Raw genomic sequence first — 27,312 nt, 5'->3', positions numbered from 1 at the left:
TGGAGCTTGCTATTCGTTTTACGAGGGGTTTTTAAAGTTTATCTACTGCGGCGTCCAGAGACTGTGTAATTTGGTCTGCAGAAATTTGGTAGTTATCTTCTTTGACAGCCAGGACGTGATTCGTAGAGGTACCGCCGACTTATTCTCCAGACCTGCGTGTTGACATTCTTCCTCCTTACATACATATTTATACATTTATATATAGCATACGTATTGGGCCATCGTTGATACTACGCTTCTTTGGTGGTCCTATTTTGCCTTCCCTACATTTTGTATTGTATTTAAATTGTTTATTTATCTATTGACCTGTAAATGGTTGATCCGTTGGAAATAAAAAAAGAAAATTTTAATACCAGGGAAACTCTAACTACTCTAGCAATTATCCTTCGCTGTACATTGTAGATCTATCCATCAACCTTTTTAACCAAATAGATCACCCTTTGTAGTGTTTAAGATTCATGGCGTTCCCCATGTCCAGATGTGACACAAGGTTTTCCTGTACCCTGTGTACGTTTAATTAAAATGTATCCAGCCATAAGTTAACTGTTATGGGGGAATTCCCCATATTTAAACATAATGAAACATGCTCTCAAAATTTCATGCAGAAAACCGTATAGGTTTAAGGGTTTCTTCAGCTTCTTGTCTTATTGAACAAAATAAAACATTTTTAAAAAACTTTATTTTAATTATAATATTAATGAAAGTGGTTATAATCCCACTTCATAATGTGTTTTAAATTAAAATTTAACTTTTTATTATCTATATACATTATGAAGTGTTTTTTTTTAATGATTGTGTTACACCAGATGACTTTTTATAAATATCTCCATTTAAATATTATTATACAATTACATTTTAATCACAGCAATTTTACCATACAGGCCGTTTCTCTTTTGTTCCAAGTTGACTTGAATTCTTGTTGAGACAAAGCTCATAAATGCAACATAGAAACCCAATAATAATAAATAGGTAAATCCTAAATAGACACAATATTAGGACAATCAGCGTTAATACATTTAAACTGCGCAAAAGTAATAAAACTAAGTTTTCGCTGAAAACATAAACTAGTATTTTTGTTAGGACTTTCATTCAATTCACCAAATAGATTAAACTTACAAAAGAGAATGAAAAACAACCTCATATTGTAATTGCAATAAACTGCCATATTCCTAAATAGAGTACTAGCTGTTTGGCTCATTATTGTGCATTGTTTAAAGAGTTGACGTCATAGAGTATGTGCCTCTGGAAAAGACATATTTGGAATATAATATGAACAAACGAAGCAAAAATCTAAATGGTCTCAAAACATTTTTGTACTAATAATTATTTATGGATACAGGTTACAGTGTACATATTATGTGATTACTGGTAACAGTATTAAACTTACAAGACAAAATACGAGGGGCTTCGTGGTATAAATACTAAGCCCAAAAAGTAAAGAAAAATCAAGCAGACGATGGACGACACAGACCAAGGAGAAACAAAAAAAAATGTGAATTGTAAGTTTGTAAGATCAGTTGATTAATTGATTTAAGCCACTGTTCTACTGTGATATTTCTTTGATCAATCTTCATTCTTCAATTATTCACTTATCTAAGCGGCGGCGCTGCGTTTACACTAAGGGCCAAGATCATTGCCGGTGCATTAACTGCATTTTCGGGTGCATTAACCTGTTAAGACGAGAGCAATCAACACAGCTAGAGGTTGATTGTCATTCAGTTAAAAAGGTGTAGTGTTTAATTTATAAGGTATAAAAATGAATAAAATTGCAGTTTTTGGAGCAACAGGCCAGACTGGATTATGTGTACTGAAATCAGCAATTGAAAAAGGTACGATACGATTATTAGTTTGTAGCATATAAACTAAAAGTAACTCCCATTACAAAATCAAATCAAATAATTTATTGCCAAGGACAAAAAACATTTTGTATTAGCATAGTCAAGTATTTTTAAAGTGAATATTATCTACATTCTTATGTCATAAAACTCATTTACAGTATACAAACAATGCTCAATAAGTACATTCTTTACATACAATTTAAATATATTTATATTCTAAACTTCTAACATTTAAAGGCAGATGATTGAAAAAATTATGGCATTGGACTTAAAACTTTGTTGAGTTGTTGAGAATTTACATTGCTCCTTCCTTAAATTATCCTTGAATCTTGTATTATAGCAGTGCACCTCAGAATGACTTTTAAAATTATCAATGTATTTTTTAACATATAGCAAACAATTATACACATATAGACTAGGTAAGGATAAAACTTTCAACTCTTTAAATAATGATTTGCAATGTGCTCTAGGCCTAGCACCACATACTAGTCTGATAGCTCTTTTACCGACGTGAAACTGGCCATAGATTCCAACCATAAAAAGAACGAGTACCGGGAACTAGTTCCTAAATGAATCCTAACCTAGTTCATCAACTCAAACCATACAAAATATATATTTAATTAATAACGTGAAGATAAATACTACAAATAAAGATTTTAAATGAACAAACAGTACTTTTATGATAATAATCCCCTTTTATAGCGGCAATTTTCAAGACTATACTCAATTAAAAGGCAAGTTTTGAGAAACCCTATAAAAGGGTCCCATACCTTAAAAACGTACGAACCGATTTTGATAAAACTTTCTACACACACTCACTACATGGTCTAGTATACTAAAATACAAGCCTCATTCTTAGGCCACGCCTATTTCCGGAGCTACATCGATTTTACAGGCCAAATGCTGTCAAAAATCAATCTATGGATAGCCATATCTCAAAAACGTACGAGCCAATTTTGATAAAACTTTCTGTACACATTCACTACATGGTCTAGTATACTAAAATACAAGCCTCATTCTTAGGCCACGCCTATTTCCGGAGCTACATCGATTTTACAGGCCAAATGCTGACAAAAATCAATCAATGGATAGCCACATCTCAAAAACGTACGAGCCAATTTTGATAAAACTTTCTGTACACATTCACTACATGGTCTAGTTTACTAAAATACTAGCCTCATTCTTAGGCCACGCCTATTTCCGGAGCTACATCGATTTTACAGGCCAAATGCTGTCAAAAATCAATCTATGGATAGGCCATATCTCAAAAACGTACGAGCCAATTTTGATAAAACTTTCTGTACACATTCACTACATGGTCTAGTTTACTAAAATACTAGCCTCATTCTTAGGCCACGCCTATTTCCGGAGCTACATCGATTTTACAGGCCAAATGCTGTCAAAAATCAATCTATGGAAGGCCATATCTCAAAAACGTACGAGCCAATTTTGATAAAACTTTCTGTACACATTCACTACATGGTCTAGTTTACTAAAATACTAGCCTCATTCTTAGGCCACGCCTATTTCCGGAGCTACATCGATTTTACAGGCCAAATGCTGTCAAAAATCAATCTATGGATAGCCATATCTCAAAAACGTACGAGCCAATTTTGATAAAACTTTCTGTACACATTCACTACATGGTCTAGTTTACTAAAATACTAGCCTCATTCTTAGGCCACGCCTATTTCCGGAGCTACATCGATTTTACAGGCCAAATGCTGTCAAAAATCAATCTATGGATAGCCATATCTCAAAAACGTACGAGCCAATTTTGATAAAACTTTCTGTACACATTCACTACATGGTCTAGTTTACTAAAATACTAGCCTCATTCTTAGGCCACGCCTATTTCCGGAGCTACATCGATTTTACAGGCCAAATGCTGTCAAAAATCAATCTATGGAAGGCCATATCTCAAAAACGTACGAGCCAATTTTGATAAAACTTTCTGTACACATTCACTACATGGTCTAGTTTACTAAAATACTAGCCTCATTCTTAGGCCACGCCTATTTCCGGAGCTACATCGATTTTACAGGCCAAATGCTGTCAAAAATCAATCTATGGATAGCCATATCTCAAAAACGTACGAGCCAATTTTGATAAAACTTTCTGTACACATTCACTACATGGTCTAGTTTACTAAAATACTAGCCTCATTCTTAGGCCACGCCTATTTCCGGAGCTACATCGATTTTACAGGCCAAATGCTGTCAAAAATCAATCTATGGATAGCCATATCTCAAAAACGTACGAGCCAATTTTGATAAAACTTTCTGTACACATTCACTACATGGTCTAGTTTACTAAAATACTAGCCTCATTCTTAGGCCACGCCTATTTCCGGAGCTACATCGATTTTACAGGCCAAATGCTGTCAAAAATCAATCTATGGAAGGCCATATCTCAAAAACGTACGAGCCAATTTTGATAAAACTTTCTGTACACATTCACTACATGGTCTAGTTTACTAAAATACTAGCCTCATTCTTAGGCCACGCCTATTTCCGGAGCTACATCGATTTTACAGGCCAAATGCTGTCAAAAATCAATCTATGGAAGGCCATATCTCAAAAACGTACGAGCCAATTTTGATAAAACTTTCTGTACACATTCACTACATGGTCTAGTTTACTAAAATACTAGCCTCATTCTTAGGCCACGCCTATTTCCGGAGCTACATCGATTTTACAGGCCAAATGCTGACAAAAATCAATCTATGGATAGCCATATCTCAAAAACGTACGAGCCAATTTTGATAAAACTTTCTGTACACATTCACTACATGGTCTAGTTTACTAAAATACTAGCCTCATTCTTAGGCCACGCCTATTTCCGGAGCTACATCGATTTTACAGGCCAAATGCTGTCAAAAATCAATCTATGGAAGCCATATCTCAAAAACGTACGAGCCAATTTTGATAAAACTTTCTGTACACATTCACTACATGGTCTAGTTTACTAAAATACTAGCCTCATTCTTAGGCCACGCCTATTTCCGGAGCTACATCGATTTTACAGGCCAAATGCTGTCAAAAATCAATCTATGGATAGCCATATCTCAAAAACGTACGAGCCAATTTTGATAAAACTTTCTGTACACATTCACTACATGGTCTAGTTTACTAAAATACTAGCCTCATTCTTAGGCCACGCCTATTTCCGGAGCTACATCGATTTTACAGGCCAAATGCTGTCAAAAATCAATCTATGGATAGCCATATCTCAAAAACGTACGAGCCAATTTTGATAAAACTTTCTGTACACATTCACTACATGGTCTAGTTTACTAAAATACTAGCCTCATTCTTAGGCCACGCCTATTTCCGGAGCTACATCGATTTTACAGGCCAAATGCTGTCAAAAATCAATCTATGGAAGGCCATATCTCAAAAACGTACGAGCCAATTTTGATAAAACTTTCTGTACACATTCACTACATGGTCTAGTTTACTAAAATACTAGCCTCATTCTTAGGCCACGCCTATTTCCGGAGCTACATCGATTTTACAGGCCAAATGCTGTCAAAAATCAATCTATGGATAGCCATATCTCAAAAACGTACGAGCCAATTTTGATAAAACTTTCTGTACACATTCACTACATGGTCTAGTTTACTAAAATACTAGCCTCATTCTTAGGCCACGCCTATTTCCGGAGCTACATCGATTTTACAGGCCAAATGCTGTCAAAAATCAATCTATGGAAGGCCATATCTCAAAAACGTACGAGCCAATTTTGATAAAACTTTCTGTACACATTCACTACATGGTCTAGTTTACTAAAATACTAGCCTCATTCTTAGGCCACGCCTATTTCCGGAGCTACATCGATTTTACAGGCCAAATGCTGTCAAAAATCAATCTATGGATAGACATATCTCAAAAACGTACGAGCCAATTTTGATAAAACTTTCTGTACACATTCACTACATGGTCTAGTTTACTAAAATACTAGCCTCATTCTTAGGCCACGCCTATTTCCGGAGCTACATCGATTTTACAGGCCAAATGCTGTCAAAAATCAATCTATGGATAGCCATATCTCAAAAACGTACGAGCCAATTTTGATAAAACTTTCTGTACACATTCACTACATGGTCTAGTTTACTAAAATACTAGCCATTCTTAGGGCCACGGCCTATTTCACGGAGTACATCGTTTTTTACAGGCCAAATGCTGTCAAAATCTATCATTAGGAAGGCTATATCTCAAAAAAAACGGAACGAGCCTATTTTGTTAAAACTTTCTGTACACATTCACTACATGGTTCTAGTTTACTAAATACTAGCTCATTCTTAGGGCCACGTATTTCCGGAGCTACATCGATTTTTACAGGACAAATGCCTGTCAAAAATCTATCTATGGATAGAATATCTCAAAATCGTAACGAGCCCAATTTTGATAAAACTTTCTGTACACATTCACTACCATGGTCTAGTTTATAAAAATACTAGCCTCATTCTTAGGCCACGCCTATTTCCGGAGCTACATCGATTTTACAGGGCCAAGTGCTGACAAATATCAATATATGGATAGCATATCTCAAAAACGTTACGAGCCAATTTGATTAAAGCTTTCTGTAAACATTCACTAACATGGTCCTATGTTTTACTAAAATTCTAGCCTCATTCTTAGGCCAAGCCTATTTTACGGAGAGCTACATCGATTTACAGGCCAAAATGCTGTCAAAAATCAATCTATGGGAAGGCCATATCTAAAAAAACGTCAGAGCAATTTTGATTCATTAAACTTTCTGTTACACATTCACTACATGGTTTCTAGTTTCGACTACAATATAGCCTCATTTTAGGGGCACGCCTATTTCCGGAGCTTACATTCGGTTTTACAGGCCAAGTGCATGGAACAAAAATCCAATCTATGGATAGCCATATCTCAAAAACGTACGAGCAATTTTGATAATAAAACTTTTCTGTACACATTCCACTACCATGGTCTAGTTTACTTAAAATACTAGGCTCATTCTTAGGCACGCCTATTTCGGAGCTACATCGATTTTACAGGCCAAATGCTGTCAAAAACTCAATCTATGGATAGCATATCTCAAAAACGTTACGAGCCAATTTTGATAAAACTTTCTGTACACATTCACTAACTGGTCTAGTTTACAAAAAATACTAGCTCCATTCTTAGGCCACTCCTATTTCCGGATACACTCGTTTTTTCAGGCCAAATGCTGTCAAAAAATCAATATAGGAAGGCCATATCTCAAAAAACGTACGAGCCAAATTTTGATAAGACTTCTCTACACTTTCATAAATGGTCTAGTTTAATAAAATACTAGCTCATTCTTAGGCCAACGATATTTCCGGAGCTACATCGATTTTACAGGCAAGTGCTGTCAAAAAATTCAATCTATGAGGTCCATATCTCAAAAAAACGTACGAGCAATTTCTGATAAAACTTTCTGTTACACATTCATACATGGTCTAAGGGGTTTACTAAAATATCTAGCCTACATTCTTAGGCGCCACGCCTATCTTTTCCGGAGGCTAACATCGATTTTACCAGGCCCAAATGCTGTCAAAAATCAATCTATGGAAGGCTATATTCAAAAAACGTTAACGAGCCAATTTTGATAAAACTTTTGTACCATCCACTTCATGCGTCTAGTTTACTAACATACTAGCCTCATTCCTTAGGTACACGCATTTCCGGAGCTATCATCGATTTTAAGGCCAAATGTGTCAAAAATCAATTATGGATGAATATCTCAATAACCTGTACGAGCCAATTCTTGATAAAAAACTTATCTGTACACATTCACTACAATGGTCTAGTTTATAAAATAATAGCCCATTCTTAGGCCAAGGCCTATTTCGGAGCTACATCGATTTTTACAGGCAGAGGTGCTGGACACCACAAATAAATCTCATGGAATTGCCATATCTCAAAAACGTACGAGCCATTTTTGATAAGCTTTATGTTACACATTCACGACATGGTTAGTTTACTAAATTTTAGCCTCATTCTATAAGGGGCCCAGCCTATTTCCGGAGCTACATCGAGGTTTTACAGGCCAAATGCTGTCAAAAATAAATTCCTATGGAAATGGCCATATCTTTAAAAACGTACGAAGCACCAATTTTGATTAAAAACTTTCTGTTACACATTACTACATGGTCTAGTTTACTACAATAATAGCCCTCATTCTTAGGCCACGCCTATTTCCGGAGCTACATCGATTTTACAGGCAAGTGCTGGCATCAAAAATATCAATCTATGGATAAGGCCTTATCTCAAAAAGTACGAGCCAATTTTGATAAAATTTCTGTACACATTTTACTACATGGTCTAGTTTACGAAAAGACTCAGCCTCATTTCTTAGGCCACGCATATTTACGGAGCTACATCGATTGTACAGGCCAATGGCTTTCAAAAATCAATCTATGGTTTGCCTTATCCAAAAAGCATAAAGGGTGCTTAACACTAAAATTAAACCACCTACACAAACTTACACCACCCGTTCGAGCCTTGGTTGAGATTTATAGGGCTGGACTCTGGCTACGTCAATTGGGACGTTGGGCGGAAGTTTATGTCAGCAGACGTCTTTCACTTTAGGCATCGAATATGTGAACGGTGAGGTATGAGTTGGGGTCTGGAATTATTGAGGGATTATTGCATTGAGATGGTGAGCACCATGCTGCGATTTTTTAGTTAGAACCAATTTTGGATTACATACTTTTCTGTACAATTCACTACATGGTGCTAGTTTACTTAAAATAGACTAGCCTACATTCTTAGGACAGCACGCCAATTTCCGGAGCTACATGATTTTACAGGGCCAAATGCTGTCAAAAAATCAATCTATGGAAGCCATATCTTCAAAAACGTACGAAGTCCATTTTGATAAAACTTTATGTAAACACATTCACTCAAGGTCTAGTTTACTAAAATACTAGCATTCTTAGGGCCACCGCTAATTTGCCGGAGCTACATCGATTTTTTACAGGCCAAATGCTGTCAAAAATCAATCTATGGTTAGCACTTATCTCAAAGCTACGAGCCAATTTTGATAAAGCTTTTCTGTACACATTCACTTACATGGTCTAGTTTACTTAAAATAATTGCTCATTTAGGCTCACGCTATTTCCGGAGCTACATCGATTACTAGGCCAAAAGCTGTCAAAAATCAATCTATGGGAAGGGCCATATCTAAAAAACAGTTACGAGCCTCAATTTTTGATTAAAACTTTCTGTTACACATTCACTATCTTCGGTCTAGTTACTACAATACTTGTCCTCATTCTTAGGCCACGCCTATTTCGAGCTACATCGATTGTACGGCCCAGTGACTGACAATAATCTAATCTATTGGAGAGCCTTATCTCAAAAAACGTACGAGGCCAATTTTGATAAAGCTTTCTTGTACACATTTCTCTACATGGTCTACGTTTACTAAAATACTAGCATCATTTCTTAGGACACGCCAATTTCCGGAGCTACATCGATTTTACAGGCCAAATGCTGTCAAAAATCAATCATGGAATGCCATATCTCAAAAAACGCTTCGAGCCAATTTTGATTAAAAACTTTCTGTACACATTCACTAATTGTCTAGTTTACTAAAATACTAGCCTCATTCTTAGGCCACGCCTATATTCCGGAGCTACTTCGATTTTACAGGCAAAGTGTGACAAATATAATAAATATATGGAGCATATCTCAAAAACGTACGAGCCAAATTTTGATAAAGCTTTCTGTAAACATTCATACCAATGGTCTAGTTTACTAAAATACTAGCCTCATTCTTTGGCCACGGCCTAATTTCCGGAGCTACATCGATTTTACACGGCGGCCCAAATGCTGTCAAAAATCAATCTATGGAAGGCCATATCTCAAAACGTTCGAAGCCATTTTTGATAAAACTCTTCTGTAACATTCACTACATGGTCTAGGTTATACAATACTAGCCTAATTCTTAGGCCACGCACTTATTTCCGGAGCTACATCGATTTTTACAGGCCAAATGCTGTCAAAATCAATCTATGGATAGACATATCTCAAAAAACGTACGATCCCAATTTTGATAAAAACTTTCTGATACACATTCACTACATGGTCTAGTTTACTAAAATACTACCTCATTTCTTAGGCCCGCTATTTACGGGAGCTACCATCGATTTTACTAGGCCAAATGCTGTCAATAATTCAATCTTATGGAAGGCTATATCTCAAAAAAGTACGAGCCATTTTGATAAAAACTTTCTGTACACATTCACTTACATGGTCTAGTTTACTAAAATACTAGCCTCATTCATAGGCCACGCCTATTTCCGGAGCTACATCGATTTTAAAGGCCAATGCGGTTAGTCAAAAATCAATCTATGGGATAGCCATATCTCAAAAAAAACGTACGAGACCAATTTTGATTAAAACTTTCTGTACACATTCACTACATGGTCTAGTTTACTAAAATACTAGCCCTCATTCTTAGGCTCACGGCCTATTTCCGGAGCTACACTCGATTTTACAGGCCAAAATGCTGACAAAAATCAATCTATGGATAGCCAGATCTCAAAAAACGTACGGACAATTTTTTTTTTTTTTTTATTTTTTTCTTTTTTTTTTTTTTTGTTTTTATTTTTTTTTTTTTTTTATTTTTTTTTTTTTTTTTTTTTTTTTTGTTTGTTTTTTTTTTTTTTTTTTTTTTTTTTTTTTTTTTTTTTTTATTTATTTGTTTTATTTTTTTCTTTTTTTTTTTTTTTTTTGTTTTTTTTTTTTATTTTTTATTATTTTTTTTTTCTTTTTATTTTTTTTTTTTTTTTTTTTTTTTTTTTTTTTATTTTTATTTTTTTTTTTTTTTTTTTTTTTTTTTGTTTTTTTTTGTTTGAAATTTTTATTTTTTTTTTATTTTTTTTTTTTTTTTTTTTTTTTTATTTTTTTTTTTATTTTTTTTTTTTTTTTTTTCTTTTTTTTTTTGGATATATTATTTAAAATATAATATTTTAATTACAATTAAATTTTTTTATTAAATATTTAAATTTTAATCTAATATTTATAATTAAATTATATTTTTTATAAATAATATATAAATAATAATAAATAAATTTAATATTAATTATTATTTTTAAACAATTTTATTTTCTAAAAATTATAAATATTTATATATTAAATTAAAATTTTTTTCTTTTTTTATTTTTTTATATTTTTAAAAATATAAAATAATAAATTTTTTTTATTAACTTTTAATATAATAAAAATAATAAGTACTTATTTTTATATTTTTTTATAATTTTTTATATAATATTTAAATAATATAATTTTATATATTAAATGTCAATAATTATTATTATATTATAAATATTTTATTATATTTAAATTTATTTATAAATTATTTAATTAAATAATAATTTAAATAATTAATTTTTATTTTAAAATATATTTTCTTAATATAATAATTATTTTTTTAATAAAGAATAATAAATTTTTTTTTAATTTAATTAAAATTAATTACATTAATTTTTAATTATATTTAATTATTATAAATAATTATAATTATTTTTATAAAATTTCTGTACACATTCATACATAGGTCTTAGCTAGTTACTAAAATACTGCCTCATTCTTAGGCCACGCCTATTTCGGAAGCTACATCGATTTTACAGGCCAAATGCTGTCAAAAATCAATCTCTGGTTAGACATATCTCAAAAACGTGACGAGCCAATTTTGATAAAACGTTCTGGTACACATTCACTACATGGTCTAGTTTACTAAAATTACTAGCCTCATTCTTAGGACCACGCCCTATTTCCGGAGCTACAATCGATTTTTACAGGCCAAGTGCTGACAAAAAATCAAATCTATGGATAGCCATATCTCAAAAACGTACGAGCCAATTTTTGATAAAGCTTTCTGTACACATTCACTACATGGTCTAGTATACTAAAATACAAGCCTCATTCTTAGGCAACGCCTATTTCCGGAGCTACATCGATTTTACAGGCCAAATGCTGACAAAAACCAATCTATCTAGGTTATGTGCTGAAAAAATCTAATATATTAAATCAACTCACCTGGAAAATCGTAGAGCATATTTAGGTTAATCTTCGTATACATATTGTAGCCACTTTAACAGAAAAATGGCGTGCAATAATCGTCATATTTATAGTAATGAAGACTAAACCGGTTGAGCTTTTTATTTGCAAGAACGGTAGGAGGCTAGGGATGTTGCGATATTATAGATATCAATATATATCGATATTATCGTTTCGATATGTCCTATTTTGATATCGATATAAGTTATCCGATATTACCGTGATATCGGAAGAAATATACAAATATTGTATTTTTGATATCATATCGAATGAAAAGTTGTAATTCTTTATTATTTTGGCTTTATTAGTTGTACAAAAGTAAAATTCAAACAACTTGCTTTTTTCAGTTGTTAAATGCAACGCTAGCAAAGAAATTAACTTTGCAGATTAAGTAAAAAGTAACAAGACGATGCTTGGTTCAGTTAAGCATATATAATATAATTGCTTTTTAAAATGTAATTGTTGTTTTTAAAACTCAATTTAGATTCTTGTAGATGTATATTGAAATGTAAAATTGTAATTTTTATCCTTACTTTTACAATTGTTTTTTAATAATTGGACATAGTTATACAAAATGGAACCATCCCACACTACCTCTAATCTGAGATAAATGAGGTCAAAGTTAACAGCTAGTTGTTATTCTATTTATTTTGTGAATAATATGATCTGTATTTTAAATGAAGGACTATATTTTTATTTAGATATTAGATACAATACAATTTACAAACTTCAATTAATTTTTAAAATATGGATTGAAATGTGGATTGGTTCCTTTTGGGTTTTCTGTTAATTAGAGACAAAATATGCCCATGTTGTTTCGTTCCTTTTTGTATTTTAATTTAGTTATTCTTAGAAATAATCCAGACAACTTGGTTCTTTTTTCAAAATTAGTTTTATTTTAAAGGAAATAAAATATTAATCCAATAATAAAAAATATGAATTTTAAAATTATTTTATCACTTTTGCATAGTAATATAAGTATCAAAAATTAAAAATAACTACTTTAAAACTTCCAGGTAATATTATAAACACCCATAAACAATCTCACTCATCCGGTAAAATTTCAAAACCAGGTTCACCTCCAAAACCATCTATATCATCCTCGACTTGAGGTTCAGCAGTGAGTGAGTGATAAAATCCATGATGGTTCTTTGGGATGAGATGAAACATAGATTTTAAGTCTTTTAACTTTGCCTCAGCGATGGGTTTTCCATTAGGCCACAAAGGTACAAGTTGTGTCTTATCTATCGTCGACAGCTGACGCCCTCGCCTTCTTTTCGAAATGTTTAGTTCCTGATGGGGTCCATCAAACTTATTGCTAATAAATATAGTCAGAGGGTTTTCTTTCCTAATAACTATTTCTCTTGTGTTTAACCAACTGACGTCTCCTTTCTCAACATCCTTTTTTCTGTTAGTAATACTTTTTTCAATTTCTGAGCATGAGTTAAAGTCTTCCTTATTCATTCGGACAACTGTTAGAGGATTTTTCTTTTTGCAGTTTTCCATGATACAGAAGTAATTTTCAGGACAGAACAAATATTGCTGTCTTTTTAAGTCGTTTCAATTTCTTTCAATTTTTCCAAAATCATCGTCGTTTGGAAGAAAACTGTGACCAGGGATCAGATATCTCTGTGTTATTGTTTTCAATGTTGGATGATCCTGGAGGCCAGCTTTGAGCATCAACACTATCTTTATGTTCCGGTTTTGTCCCCCACAGGAGTCACTCCATAAAATCAAATGCTCTGTACCCACAGGTACCTTTCCCCGAATATGTTTTAACATACAGGAGCCAACCTCCTGTGAACCTCTACCTGCCTCACCTTCAACCCAAGTATAACAATACCCTTTATCAGTCTTCCCTGATTGTATCCCGCAGTTGTACACACACAGCTGCCTTTTATAAAACACAATGTTGGTAGCTATTCGAGGAATTGCAGTGTTTTTTGAAGGTCAAATGCAAGTGAATGTGTACAGACCATGTAGTGAATGTGTACAGAAAGTTTTATCAAAATTGGCTCGTACGTTTTTGAGATATGGCCTTCCATAGATTGATTTTTGTCAGCACTTGGCCTGTAAAATCGATGTAGCTCCGGAAATAGGCGTGGCCTAAGAATGAGGCTTGTATTTTAGTATACTAGACCATGTAGTGAATGTGTACAGAAAGTTTTATCAAAATTGGCTCGTACGTTTTTGAGATATGGCTATCCATAGATTGATTTTTGTCAGCACTTGGCCTGTAAAATCGATGTAGCTCCGGAAATAGGCGTGGCCTAAGAATGAGGCTTGTATTTTAGTAAACTAGACCATGCAGTGAATGTGTACAGAAAGTTTTATCAAAATTGGCTCGTACGTTTTTGAGATATGGCCTTCCATAGATTGATTTTTGTCAGCACTTGGCCTGTAAAATCGATGTAGCTCCGGAAATAGGCGTGGCCTAAGAATGAGGCTTGTATTTTAGTATACTAGACCATGTAGTGAATGTGTACAGAAAGTTTTATCAAAATTGGCTCGTACGTTTTTGAGATATGGCTATCCATAGATTGATTTTTGTCAGCATTTGGCCTGTAAAATCGATGTAGCTCCGGAAATAGGCGTGGCCTAAGAATGAGGCTTGTATTTTAGTAAACTAGACCATGCAGTGAATGTGTACAGAAAGTTTTATCAAAATTGGCTCGTACGTTTTTGAGATATGGCCTTCCATAGATTGATTTTTGTCAGCACTTGGCCTGTAAAATCGATGTAGCTCCGGAAATAGGCGTGGCCTAAGAATGAGGCTTGTATTTTAGTATACTAGACCATGTAGTGAATGTGTACAGAAAGTTTTATCAAAATTGGCTCGTACGTTTTTGAGATATGGCCTTCCATAGATTGATTTTTGTCAGCACTTGGCCTGTAAAATCGATGTAGCTCCGGAAATAGGCGTGGCCTAAGAATGAGGCTTGTATTTTAGTAAACTAGACCATGCAGTGAATGTGTACAGAAAGTTTTATCAAAATTGGCTCGTACGTTTTTGAGATATGGCCTTCCATAGATTGATTTTTGTCAGCACTTGGCCTGTAAAATCGATGTAGCTCCGGAAATAGGCGTGGCCTAAGAATGAGGCTTGTATTTTAGTATACTAGACCATGTAGTGAATGTGTACAGAAAGTTTTATCAAAATTGGCTCGTACGTTTTTGAGATATGGCCTTCCATAGATTGATTTTTGTCAGCACTTGGCCTGTAAAATCGATGTAGCTCCGGAAATAGGCGTGGCCTAAGAATGAGGCTTGTATTTTAGTATACTAGACCATGTAGTGAATGTGTACAGAAAGTTTTATCAAAATTGGCTCGTACGTTTTTGAGATATGGCCTTCCATAGATTGATTTTTGTCAGCACTTGGCCTGTAAAATCGATGTAGCTCCGGAAATAGGCGTGGCCTAAGAATGAGGCTTGTATTTTAGTATACTAGACCATGTAGTGAATGTGTACAGAAAGTTTTATCAAAATTGGCTCGTACGTTTTTGAGATATGGCCTTCCATAGATTGATTTTTGTCAGCACTTGGCCTGTAAAATCGATGTAGCTCCGGAAATAGGCGTGGCCTAAGAATGAGGCTTGTATTTTAGTATACTAGACCATGTAGTGAATGTGTACAGAAAGTTTTATCAAAATTGGCTCGTACGTTTTTGAGATATGGCCTTCCATAGATTGATTTTTGTCAGCACTTGGCCTGTAAAATCGATGTAGCTCCGGAAATAGGCGTGGCCTAAGAATGAGGCTTGTATTTTAGTATACTAGACCATGTAGTGAATGTGTACAGAAAGTTTTATCAAAATTGGCTCGTACGTTTTTGAGATATGGCCTTCCATAGATTGATTTTTGTCAGCACTTGGCCTGTAAAATCGATGTAGCTCCGGAAATAGGCGTGGCCTAAGAATGAGGCTTGTATTTTAGTATACTAGACCATGTAGTGAATGTGTACAGAAAGTTTTATCAAAATTGGCTCGTACGTTTTTGAGATATGGCCTTCCATAGATTGATTTTTGTCAGCACTTGGCCTGTAAAATCGATGTAGCTCCGGAAATAGGCGTGGCCTAAGAATGAGGCTTGTATTTTAGTATACTAGACCATGTAGTGAATGTGTACAGAAAGTTTTATCAAAATTGGCTCGTACGTTTTTGAGATATGGCCTTCCATAGATTGATTTTTGTCAGCACTTGGCCTGTAAAATCGATGTAGCTCCGGAAATAGGCGTGGCCTAAGAATGAGGCTTGTATTTTAGTATACTAGACCATGTAGTGAATGTGTACAGAAAGTTTTATCAAAATTGGCTCGTACGTTTTTTGAGATATGGCCTTCCATAGATTGATTTTTGTCAGCACTTGGCCTGTAAAATCGATGTAGCTCCGGAAATAGGCGTGGCCTAAGAATGAGGCTTGTATTTTAGTATACTAGACCATGTAGTGAATGTGTACAGAAAGTTTTATCAAAATTGGCTCGTACGTTTTTGAGATATGGCCTTCCATAGATTGATTTTTGTCAGCACTTGGCCTGTAAAATCGATGTAGCTCCGGAAATAGGCGTGGCCTAAGAATGAGGCTTGTATTTTAGTATACTAGACCATGTAGTGAATGTGTACAGAAAGTTTTATCAAAATTGGCTCGTACGTTTTTGAGATATGGCCTTCCATAGATTGATTTTTGTCAGCACTTGGCCTGTAAAATCGATGTAGCTCCGGAAATAGGCGTGGCCTAAGAATGAGGCTTGTATTTTAGTATACTAGACCATGTAGTGAATGTGTACAGAAAGTTTTATCAAAATTGGCTCGTACGTTTTTGAGATATGGCCTTCCATAGATTGATTTTTGTCAGCACTTGGCCTGTAAAATCGATGTAGCTCCGGAAATAGGCGTGGCCTAAGAATGAGGCTTGTATTTTAGTATACTAGACCATGTAGTGAATGTGTACAGAAAGTTTTATCAAAATTGGCTCGTACGTTTTTGAGATATGGCCTTCCATAGATTGATTTTTGTCAGCACTTGGCCTGTAAAATCGATGTAGCTCCGGAAATAGGCGTGGCCTAAGAATGAGGCTTGTATTTTAGTATACTAGACCATGTAGTGAATGTGTACAGAAAGTTTTATCAAAATTGGCTCGTACGTTTTTGAGATATGGCCTTCCATAGATTGATTTTTGTCAGCACTTGGCCTGTAAAATCGATGTAGCTCCGGAAATAGGCGTGGCCTAAGAATGAGGCTTGTATTTTAGTAAACTAGACCATGTAGTGAATGTGTACAGAAAGTTTTATCAAAATTGGCTCGTACGTTTTTGAGATATGGCCTTCCATAGATTGATTTTTGTCAGCACTTGGCCTGTAAAATCGATGTAGCTCCGGAAATAGGCGTGGCCTAAGAATGAGGCTTGTATTTTAGTATACTAGACCATGTAGTGAATGTGTACAGAAAGTTTTATCAAAATTGGCTCGTACGTTTTTGAGATATGGCTATCCATAGATTGGTATTTGTCCAAAAATAGGAGAGGTCTAAAATGAGGGTAGTAATATAATACAGTAGACCATGTATTCAAAGTAATGTATTAAGTATAATCTATAGATATTTTTGTATTTGTTCATTTTTTAAATTATAAAATTTAATTTTAATAATATAATTTAATCCTGAAGTGATTGAACTGGTTCAGGAACTAGGTTAGTTGTAGTTCAGGAACTAGGTCAGGAGTAGTTCATGAACCAGGTTAGGATTCGAGTCAGCGGATTAGTTCTTTTTATGGATGGAATCTATGGCCAGTTTCACACTGCTGCTCTTTTTTGTAATACAAACAAACACTGAGACACTGAACTGTTTGCCCACAAGATGTTACCATAAGAAAGATATGTATGTACAAAACTATAGTAAATTAAAAGAAGTACTTGAGAGCTGATGATTAAACTTAACCTTCTAATCATAAAAATTCCTCTAGACACTTTTGGAGCAATATGTTTAGCATGAGATTGCCATTTAAGATTTGACTGGACCATTATGCCAAGAAATGTAATTGTTTGATAAGTATTATTCCTTAAAGATATAACAAGATCTTGAGTTTTAGTCAAATTAATAGATAATTTATTTACATCACACCACTTAGCCAAAGCATCAACTTTTGAAGCAATAACACCATCAATATTAGCATTTAGAGATTTCATGCTAGCACAAATATCGTCGGCATACAGAAAACAAGTAGTATTATTATCTTCAATATTACAATGTAATAGAAAACAAAACAATATATTTCTGTCCATTAGATACAGAAAAAGTAGGCTAGCTTAATCTACTTTCAGTCATTAGCACCACAAAAGAGAAAGAAGAGTGTCTATACCTTGAAATTAACAGCAAAGTGTAAGCAATCAGCAAATACAAAACGATCAATTTTTTCTGAGCTGTCCAAAAAGTTGTGCAATGGCAAACAAGACCAAATAACATAGGGGGAAAGTCTTCACCATAAAGATAGAAACTGTGATCAAAATGACAAAAAAAAACCATAAAAGGGTAGGGTACGATAAGCGAACCCGGTTTTTTTATATCGAAATTGGCAAACGATATAACTTAATCATAACCATTGATATAATCAATCGATACTGATTAATTATTTTGAACCATTAACATATTCTACACCAACAGCTGTAAACACTTACAAATAATACTCGTAATGTAATATTTCAATATTTATAAGTAACATTTTATTATTAAAAATGACAGTCCATTTTAGAAAACTAAACGACATTGCTTTGAAAGATGATGACATGTTTTTTGTGACTTCAACATGTTGGACTTATCGTACCCTACCCAAATTACTAAATAAATAAAAAAAAAAAAAGTAATGAAGCAAAGTAATCCTATTTTCCTATCTACTATTTGTATAATGCTATATCAAACATAGTTTATAGTTTTAAGTACATGTCATAAATGGATAAAACTGTAAATCCACAGCTTCTAATCACTGCCCGTATTTTTTGCTGTCAATCAAGTTTGTTTTATTCCCTCACCTTATATCAGAAACAAGATGTTCCAAGTTGTTGCAAATATTACATTGAATAGTATAAAATCGTGTTGTTGAAAATTGAAGTAGTTGATAAAAATAGAAGATTCAATATATTAATCCATGTTTTTCATCTTTGCAACTCTTACAATCATCTAAAAAATTATTAAAACGTTATTTTGTAATATAATTCAATAGTAAAACAAATTGAAGTTGACATAGCGCAATAATAATAGTTAAGTAGATAGGCTACTCTTATTTTATGTAAGTTACAGTTTATGTTCAAGAATTGTTTTAAAGTGACTTGTAGTCATTTTATACTTCCATGTGTTATCATTATAAATTTACAAAACGATGTAATCCAACACGAAAATTATATAAATTAATTTAATTAAAATCAAATTAAAGTAATTTGAACCAAGGATTTTATAAATCGGTGTTAAATAATGTTAAAATACTATCTGTTTTAGTAATAAATACAGTTTCAAACCGTGAACGTAATATTTGTTCTAAAGGTGATTTTCATCAAAATAAAAATTACTGTTAACTTTTATGCCGTTTAAAGTCTTCAGGATTAACGTAGGTTAAACTACTTGCAGATCATCCCTGAATACTTAGCCTACTGTATATGGAGGAGAAGTGCAGTTATCTGGAGAGAATCCTTTCAACCATTTGCGGTTGAGAGTTGTTGAGACACAGGAGGGAGCATATAGAGGCTTCGCTTCCGATATTCTGTTCTAATTATTTGTTTAGTTGTTATGGTTCAGTTATGTTTTTGTTGGTTTGTATATACTAATTTATGTAATAAATTAATTCTTTTAGTGGTACTTTGGGATTATACCGACCACACCCAGACATGAATCGTTATTTGACATTTTGCTTCTACTGATTACTAGATTAGCGTAGAACAATATTTCGTCAATATAAAACAGGAATTGTCTTATCGCAAACCCCTCCCCATCCTCAGACAGAGGTCAAAGTCGAGCGGTGTAGTAGATAACGTGATTGCAGAGTCTCACCGACCGTTCAGCTGGTGCGTCGCTTTGTTGTACTTCCGTGTTTTAGCTCTACATTTCTCCAAACACAAAAATTCAATAAAAACAAACATTACCAAACTAAAACTAAACTCTTTATTGAAAAAACACTCAAAACTTGTTTTTATTCTTGATCACACTCCGCCACCCAAAATGTGAGTGCCTCCGGCCACAGAAGTTGCTGCCGAAGCCCGCGCTGATGTCAACGACAGAAAAACATCCCTCGAGATAGTACCTATCAGTAAAATATCAAATTCTAGAGGGGCTGATCAGAAATATAAATTGAATTTTAATGGAAAGGTAATTATATACCGTGTAAATCATGTGATGCCGCGCGGCCTGCCGTAATCGGGATTCTCGAGAAAGATAAGATAACAGCGACAACAATACCGATCACAATACCTGGAAATGCTTGTAAGTTTGTAATTTTGTAATTAAAGAGTTGTTTTGTCGTTCTATCATGTTTGTTTCTATAAATTTATATTTTTGTGTTCTTCATACTGGTGTGGTCGGTTATAATCCCAAAGTACCCTTTTAGTTTAATATTTGAGATAATCTACATTTTTATCTGTTGATAAATATCATGTAATCATGAATAGGCTACATACAATTAGTAGGAATATCATCAAATCAATAAATTAAAGTTGTATAATAAGACAGATTCGGTAATTGTAGCTCAAAATACTCTATTATTATTTGGTTTAATGGGTAGACACATAAATAATCGATTTTATCAATTAATAGCGATAGCACAATCCTGAATACACCAGAATTTGGTAATATTCATTTTTCAAATGTATGCAATCAAAATCTAAACATTTTCAGTGACTAATAATATTTATTTACTTGTATTGTTTTTGTTGGATATTCCAGGAGTGAAAATCCGAGCACTGATAAGAGATCTCTCAAAGTTGCCTACAGAATACGAAGGGAAGATTGATATAGTACAAGGTGACGTTCTGAACGTAGAAGATGTGAAGAAGACGTTAGAAGGCCAAGATGCTGTGATTGTGGTTTTGGGAACTCGAAACGATCTTGGTATGTAGAACCCTCTTTGTCTTTTATAACCACAGATTCTTCCACATCAGAAATCGTAATTAAACAAAAACACCCTTTTGAAAACAGTTGAAATCATATTTTGAGAACATACACGCAGCTAGGTCTGTTTATAATTTTTAGCCCGCCCTTCTAAATAAAATATTTGTGATGTCAGTATTAACACTTTTTAAATTTACATTCTTGCATGTTAAATAAAGTAGAAAGAGCTATTAGTTGTTCGAACAGTATTGGTTTTTTGTTATTATTACTGAATTAAACATTGATGAAAATACCAGATTTTCAACCTCATAACAAGAGTTAATAAACCCCATGCGATTTCTCGGTGGCTGGGCTTTTTACACATAAATAATATTCATCCAGAAATAATTTGGTTACCTTTTCTACCACTTCAAAATTGTGTGACTGCTTCTCAGAAAATTAAGTAAAAACAAATTCAACTATGGAGTCTGATTTTCTTTTCAGAAACGTTTTTGAATTCTAAAATTTAAATAAGTTAAATAGAGTTCAGATTAATATTGTTTATTTGCATTGTTAAGTTCATTTTTATCATCCATTTTATTTTATATTCAAAAGTATATTTTCAACATTTAATCTCTTAAGCACTTTTGTAGATTTTTTTCAAATAATTAAGAAAAGTACATTTTGAAGTAGAATAAAATATATAAGGGTTTTAAGAAGATAAAGGAATTATTAGGAAAGCATAGATGATCGACATTTTGGATAGAAGACCTTATCCATTGTGCATGAAAATGATTTTAATGTAGGTAAACTGTTGTGGATTTTACTATTCTGCGCCGAAATGTCCTTTTTCTTCATACCAAATTTGATTAATCTTTTCATACTGACTGGTACAAGCTCCAGCTTTATTACTCTTTCTGAAATATAATAGTAATCTAACTGTATGTCTTCTTTTCACTGAAAATATATAGAGAATTTTCTTTTTTCACAGACATACTTTTCCCCATGAATTTTTTCCAACATCCTTTAGATTCGTTTTTAAACACTCCTGAAAATATTTACTTCATGAAATATAAGTAAATATTTCACTGCCTTGGTGGTGTTGTACTGGTAAAAAAATGGATCGTTCAGTTTCAATATTTCTATACATGGTATTTATTAGTTGGCTGAAAAAGTTCTTTCGACATAGAATTCTTCCACTTTACATCTGGTGATTATTTGAGTTTATATTGCCACACTGCTGGGCCTACTGTAAATACTAATATTGCTAAAGTATTTAGTACAGCAATTAACAAATGTATTATACACATAAAACAGAGGATTTGTTCCAGGTGTTTTCAGCTAACTTATCACTTTTGCTTCAAAGGAATCATTCAGATTTAGACAGTGGATATTGATCCCTGATGGATATGAAGTCCATCCACGTTTATGGTTTAAAGCAAAGGTCACTGTAGAAAGGTTCATATTAGAAAGGTCACAATTGACCTGAAGCCTAACCTTATCAACTTTGTGAAATATTTAACCAGATTTTGGAAAGATTGATTCTTCTTTGGTTTCAGCCATTCATTTACATGAAACACTTGTTCATTTGGATGTTGATGATGGTTTAAGTTTCATGCTGCAATTGTAGTGGCATAATTATGTAATGTTTTCATTTAAGTTGTTGTGAAATTCATTAATTTTGTTTTGTGTTCAGGTCCAACAACAGTGATGTCGGAGGGGTTAAAAAATATACTTGCAGGAATGAAAGCACTGAATATCAATGTTGTCTCTGTCTGTCTCTCAGGTATGTTTTATATATTTATACTTAACTTGTCAGTTTGAATTCTAAATGTAATATTTACAAGGGTGACATATTTTACTGGTTGATATTAACTGATTTATAAAAGAGATTTTCTTGTGAGTTTTCATGTGCACGGTTTCGGCTCAGTCAGATAATATGTTCTGTCAAAAATGTAATTTATGAAGATTTAATGCTTAGCATGTAAAACTTGAATAATGAAACCACATAAATGGTGTTACTAAAACCCTTTACATGATAGTATTTCATTTGTTAAATTTCACCTTGGCAACAAAACTTTTGTGGCGATTTACAGTTTTGTTAACCTAATCTCGACAATATCTTAATTTGCAAACAATGAGTCCATAACTTTTATTTCAATTGGAAAGTAATCGTACAGGTGCAATATCCTCATGGTGTGATTACTTTTGGTTTTAATCTAGGATTTATTAAAATCAAATCTTAAAAAAAGAGCCGGTAGTAAAATTTTGTATTTGCTTTTTTTTAAGATTTGTTGTTTGCATTACAGCTTTGTAACCTTATGCAAACCAAAATTTATGACCACTTCTTATTTGTTTTCTTTCCTTTACTTTATTTAAAACCAGAGAATATAAATGTCATTTTAAATGATAAGGCAATTTAAAAGAACACAATACTCTGAAGTTTTCATTTGCCACAAGTTAAAAACAATATTAATCTGTGATTTTGAGTAAAAGAGTTTTTGTTTATAAAAATTATTTTTTAGGTATTAATACCATAATTGTTTAGATCATATTTTTATAAGATGTAAAGATTTATCGCGTTGTATTACTACAGTGTTTGACATTAATTTTAACAGTTCACTGCCTGCTTGGTTTAAAAACTTTTTCAAACAATAAACATAGTTATTATCCAAACATAAACAAAAATAACCTTCCCAATGAAATTTTTTCTACTGATTATGTTTTATTAAAAAGAAACCTAAATGAAATGTCTTTTGAGAATATTTTTATGAATACTGATGTAAATATATGTTTTAACACTTTCCATGATATTTTCAGTAATATTATAAATAGTTGTAAGAGGTCTAGAAGTATACATGAAAAGCTGTGCAGGGCTAAAAAATTGAGTCCATGGATTAATGCGACAATTCTGTCAAAACTGAATAAAAAAAAACTCTTATATAAAATACTAAAACAAAGATTGTATGATCGGAACTAATAAATTATTTTAATTGTTTTTGTGAACAAGAAATAAATGAAACAAAACATGCTTACTTTGCACAAAAACTTTTGTCTTTAATAAAAATGATTCAGCAGAAAAATGGAAAATAATAAATAGTTTAATAGGAGTAAATAAAAGTAAAAATATTGACCAAGTGGAGCTAGGTAACTGGAGCTACATAACAAAGAACTGATAACAGAGCCCATGAGGTAAACAACTACTTTATCAAGGTACAGTCAGTTCAAGAAAATGTTGGTAGAGTCAGACTTTCCACCTCAACCATACACTATCTTCTTCTTATACCAACTACAGAGAATGAAGTGTTGGAGGTAATAAGAGGTTTGAAAAAACAAGAAGTCTAGCGGTTTTGATAATATAAATACTAATTTGATTAAGCTAGTAGCAGACGTTATATCACCGGTTTTATCATATATAATTAATTTGAGTTTTCACTCTGGGGTATTTCCTGACAGACTAAAAACAAGTGTAGTAGTCCCTATTTTCAAAAAAGGAATTTAAATAAAAATTAGACAATCTACATCCTATTAGTTTGTTATCTGTTTTTTCTAATATGTTTGAAAAATTAATGAAAGTTAAGCTTATTATCTATTTGAACAGTATATCTTTTTTTAGTGAAGATCAATATGGTTTTAGAAAAGGCAAAAATGGAGAAGATGCTTTAATAAATGTAACGGATCTGATTTATAGCAGTTTTAACAGTGGAAATAAGACCACGGGCTTGTTTATTGACTTTAAGAAGACTTTTGATTTGGTAAATCACAGATTGACTTACAAAACAATGACTTGCCATTATCTGTGTGACCTTAACTACAGTGACTGTGTACCTTTGACACATTGCGTAACCATTCAGTCTTTTTGTCAAACATAAGCAAAGGAAAGGTTGCTCAATTTATTTCTTAATCAAACAAATATATTTCAAAGTGTTTTAACTATAACTAGCACATTGATATGGAAAAATTTTAATTTGTAGTAATTTTTAAAGAAAATCTGAAAACATTGTAGTTATTTATAGTTTTTACTGCTGTTTAAGTAGAATCATTCTATAAACACGATCACCAGAATTCTGCATTTAAATGAATTTATCAAGAAAATAACTGAAACAGTTTGTGTTTCTCAATTGGTATTTCCTTAAAAAGTTATTTTGCTTTTTAATTACTCTTGTTTTTTTTTTTTCTTTAAACATTCAACAATTTTCATTATAACACTTTTTTTTTTTTTGCAGAGTTGGTGTAGTATTCTTTTAAGAAATGTAGTTATTCATAGAATGGTTAATGCCTTTTGAATTTAAAATACTGTAAGTATGATTCATTCTTAGAAATGATTCATATAATCCAAAAATATTAAAGTACTTAACATTTAATATTGGCTCCATTTGGGGTTGTAAAGGGGCTTTTAATACTTTTTGTTAGTGTACCATTTCTATTGCACCTATAATAATCAGGAATCGCTTCCCATTGTTGCAGCATTCTTGTTCAGGAAGCCTGAGGAAGTCCCGCCCATGTTCCACGAAGTCAATGCTGACCACATGAGGATGTTCAATGTGATGAAGGCTTCCGACCTCCAGTGGATCGCAGTGTACGCGCCTCACATCGCAGACGAACCCCCAACAGGGTACATCACCAAGCACGATGAGCCACCCAACCACAGAATCATCTCCAAGTATGACTTGGGCCAGTTCTTCTTGGATAGTGTGTCGATGCCGGAACATTACCAGAAGATCGTTGGACTGGCTAGTAACCCCAAAAAGTAGTCGCACCTACGCAAACTATGTTAGAGATTCAGTGATCAAATGCCTCTTTACAGTTTATATTATTGTTGCGGAAAAATTTTAATTTATATATTATAAAAAATAGAATATGCTCATTTGTGGTCTGTGGATACTCCAGTAAACACACGTGTTTTTATAAAATTAATGTTTGACTATTTTGCATTTTCAAGGATAGTAATGACCAGTGTATATTGCAGTTTTTAGGGTTCTATCAGATACTTGGAGTGGAGAATACTATATGTAGTATAATAAATTCTTGATGATACAGGGTAATTGAGGAGATGATCCATAACCACGGCTGACCCAGGATTATGTCAGTCAAAGCACATAAAAATGTAACACAAGCACAAAACCAGCAATTTGAATTTAACAATTTTACATTCCAAATCAGTCAAAGTTAATTATTGTAACACAATGTACCAAGGAAAGCCTTGTAAATCACCATTCCAAGAAGAATGATCAAATTCAATCTTTTTAATTATTTCTAAATAAAGATTCCTAAATTTATTCCACTTTTATGATCTCTCCTTGAGCAATATATGCCACCCAAAATAAGAAATTTGATTAGTTAAGAAGAAAGATGGGTAACTGGGAAAGAAAACAAACTTGCACAACCCCGGATTTCTGATCCTTATCTCACCTTCATGTACAATTTCAAGATATTGTTAATTTATAACAAGGTTGATTCATCCTGAGATAATGGGGAAAGGACCAGAGATTAGTTACTTTATTTAGTAGTTTTAACTATTACTAGAAACGGTTTATACCAAAGAATCAATTGCTTTCCCTACAAATGAAAATCGCTTTTTATTTAAAAAGGGCAAGTTATGAATTTATTTAATTCATTTTCCACGATATATGAGCATAAAGTGTACATTCTTTGTAACAGCACAAATATTATAATTATTTTATCTTTTTTTATCATTATCATTCTTTTGTTGTGCCTTATGTTAGATTGAACAATCAAGTCTACATTTATTTTAATTGCAAGTTTAATATATGTTAAATAATATATAAATATTTAAGACTGCCACAGCTATAAATTTAGTACTAAATATGAATAAATGTATACATAATTATTAATTCTATCATATTGTTTTACCTTTACTTCATTACACAGTAAATGTTATTAATGTTTGTCAGTGCTAATAAAATAGTTGTTTATTGGTTATGTTTGCCATTTTTGTACCATTAAAAGCTTTAGGAAGTATATGTGATTAATTTAAATGTGTAAGTTGCTATACGATTGAAATATTATGATAGTCATACAGAGTCTATAAGTGAATATATTTTTAAAAGAATTGTTTTTTATAGCTGAAACAAATAAAACGAAATTAGTGACTGTTATTTTCTGTAGTTCTTCCTTTCTTTTTTCCCATTTCAAAATTTTATATGCATATATGAAAGTGTTGGGCTTCATGAAATAAATATTAATTAATTATCAAAATTGGTAATGCAATCAAAGAGTTTAATAAGATAACAGAACTGCATAACAAGAAGTTGGGTAACACAGTAATAATGTTAGTGGAAGTTGTGCTATTACACTATATTGCAACAAAATATCACAAGTCCTGGA

At 32.8% G+C, this 27,312-nt stretch overlaps 1 protein-coding gene across 1 annotated transcript; it reads left to right on the top strand.

Annotated features, from left to right (window-relative positions):
• The first annotated feature begins 1,505 nt into the window (after positions 1 to 1,505).
• Positions 1,506 to 27,083, top strand: LOC124353110 (flavin reductase (NADPH)-like). Its single transcript, XM_046802938.1, has 4 exons — positions 1,506 to 1,829; positions 20,821 to 20,985; positions 22,661 to 22,750; positions 25,432 to 27,083. The coding sequence occupies exons 1-4, from the start codon at positions 1,757 to 1,759 to the stop codon at positions 25,716 to 25,718; spliced, it is 615 nt and encodes a 204-aa protein (XP_046658894.1). The 5' UTR covers positions 1,506 to 1,756; the 3' UTR covers positions 25,719 to 27,083.
• The last annotated feature ends 229 nt before the right edge of the window (positions 27,084 to 27,312 follow it).

Source organism: Homalodisca vitripennis, chromosome 1, assembly GCF_021130785.1.
Source record: "Homalodisca vitripennis isolate AUS2020 chromosome 1, UT_GWSS_2.1, whole genome shotgun sequence".
NCBI classification, from domain to species: domain Eukaryota; kingdom Metazoa; phylum Arthropoda; class Insecta; order Hemiptera; family Cicadellidae; genus Homalodisca; species Homalodisca vitripennis.
The sequence above is the reverse complement of the archived record's forward strand: the minus strand, read 5'-3'. Positions and strand labels throughout refer to the sequence as shown.

Coding starts and splice junctions, on each gene's coding strand:
- LOC124353110 (XM_046802938.1), top strand. CDS start 1,757: ATGAATAAAATTGCAGTTTTTGGAGCAACAGGCCAGACTGGATTATGT. Junction 1,830..20,820: donor GAAATCAGCAATTGAAAAAG/GTACGATACGAT, acceptor TGGATATTCCAG/GAGTGAAAATCCGAGCACTG. Junction 22,751..25,431: donor TGTCTCTGTCTGTCTCTCAG/GTATGTTTTATA, acceptor CCATTGTTGCAG/CATTCTTGTTCAGGAAGCCT.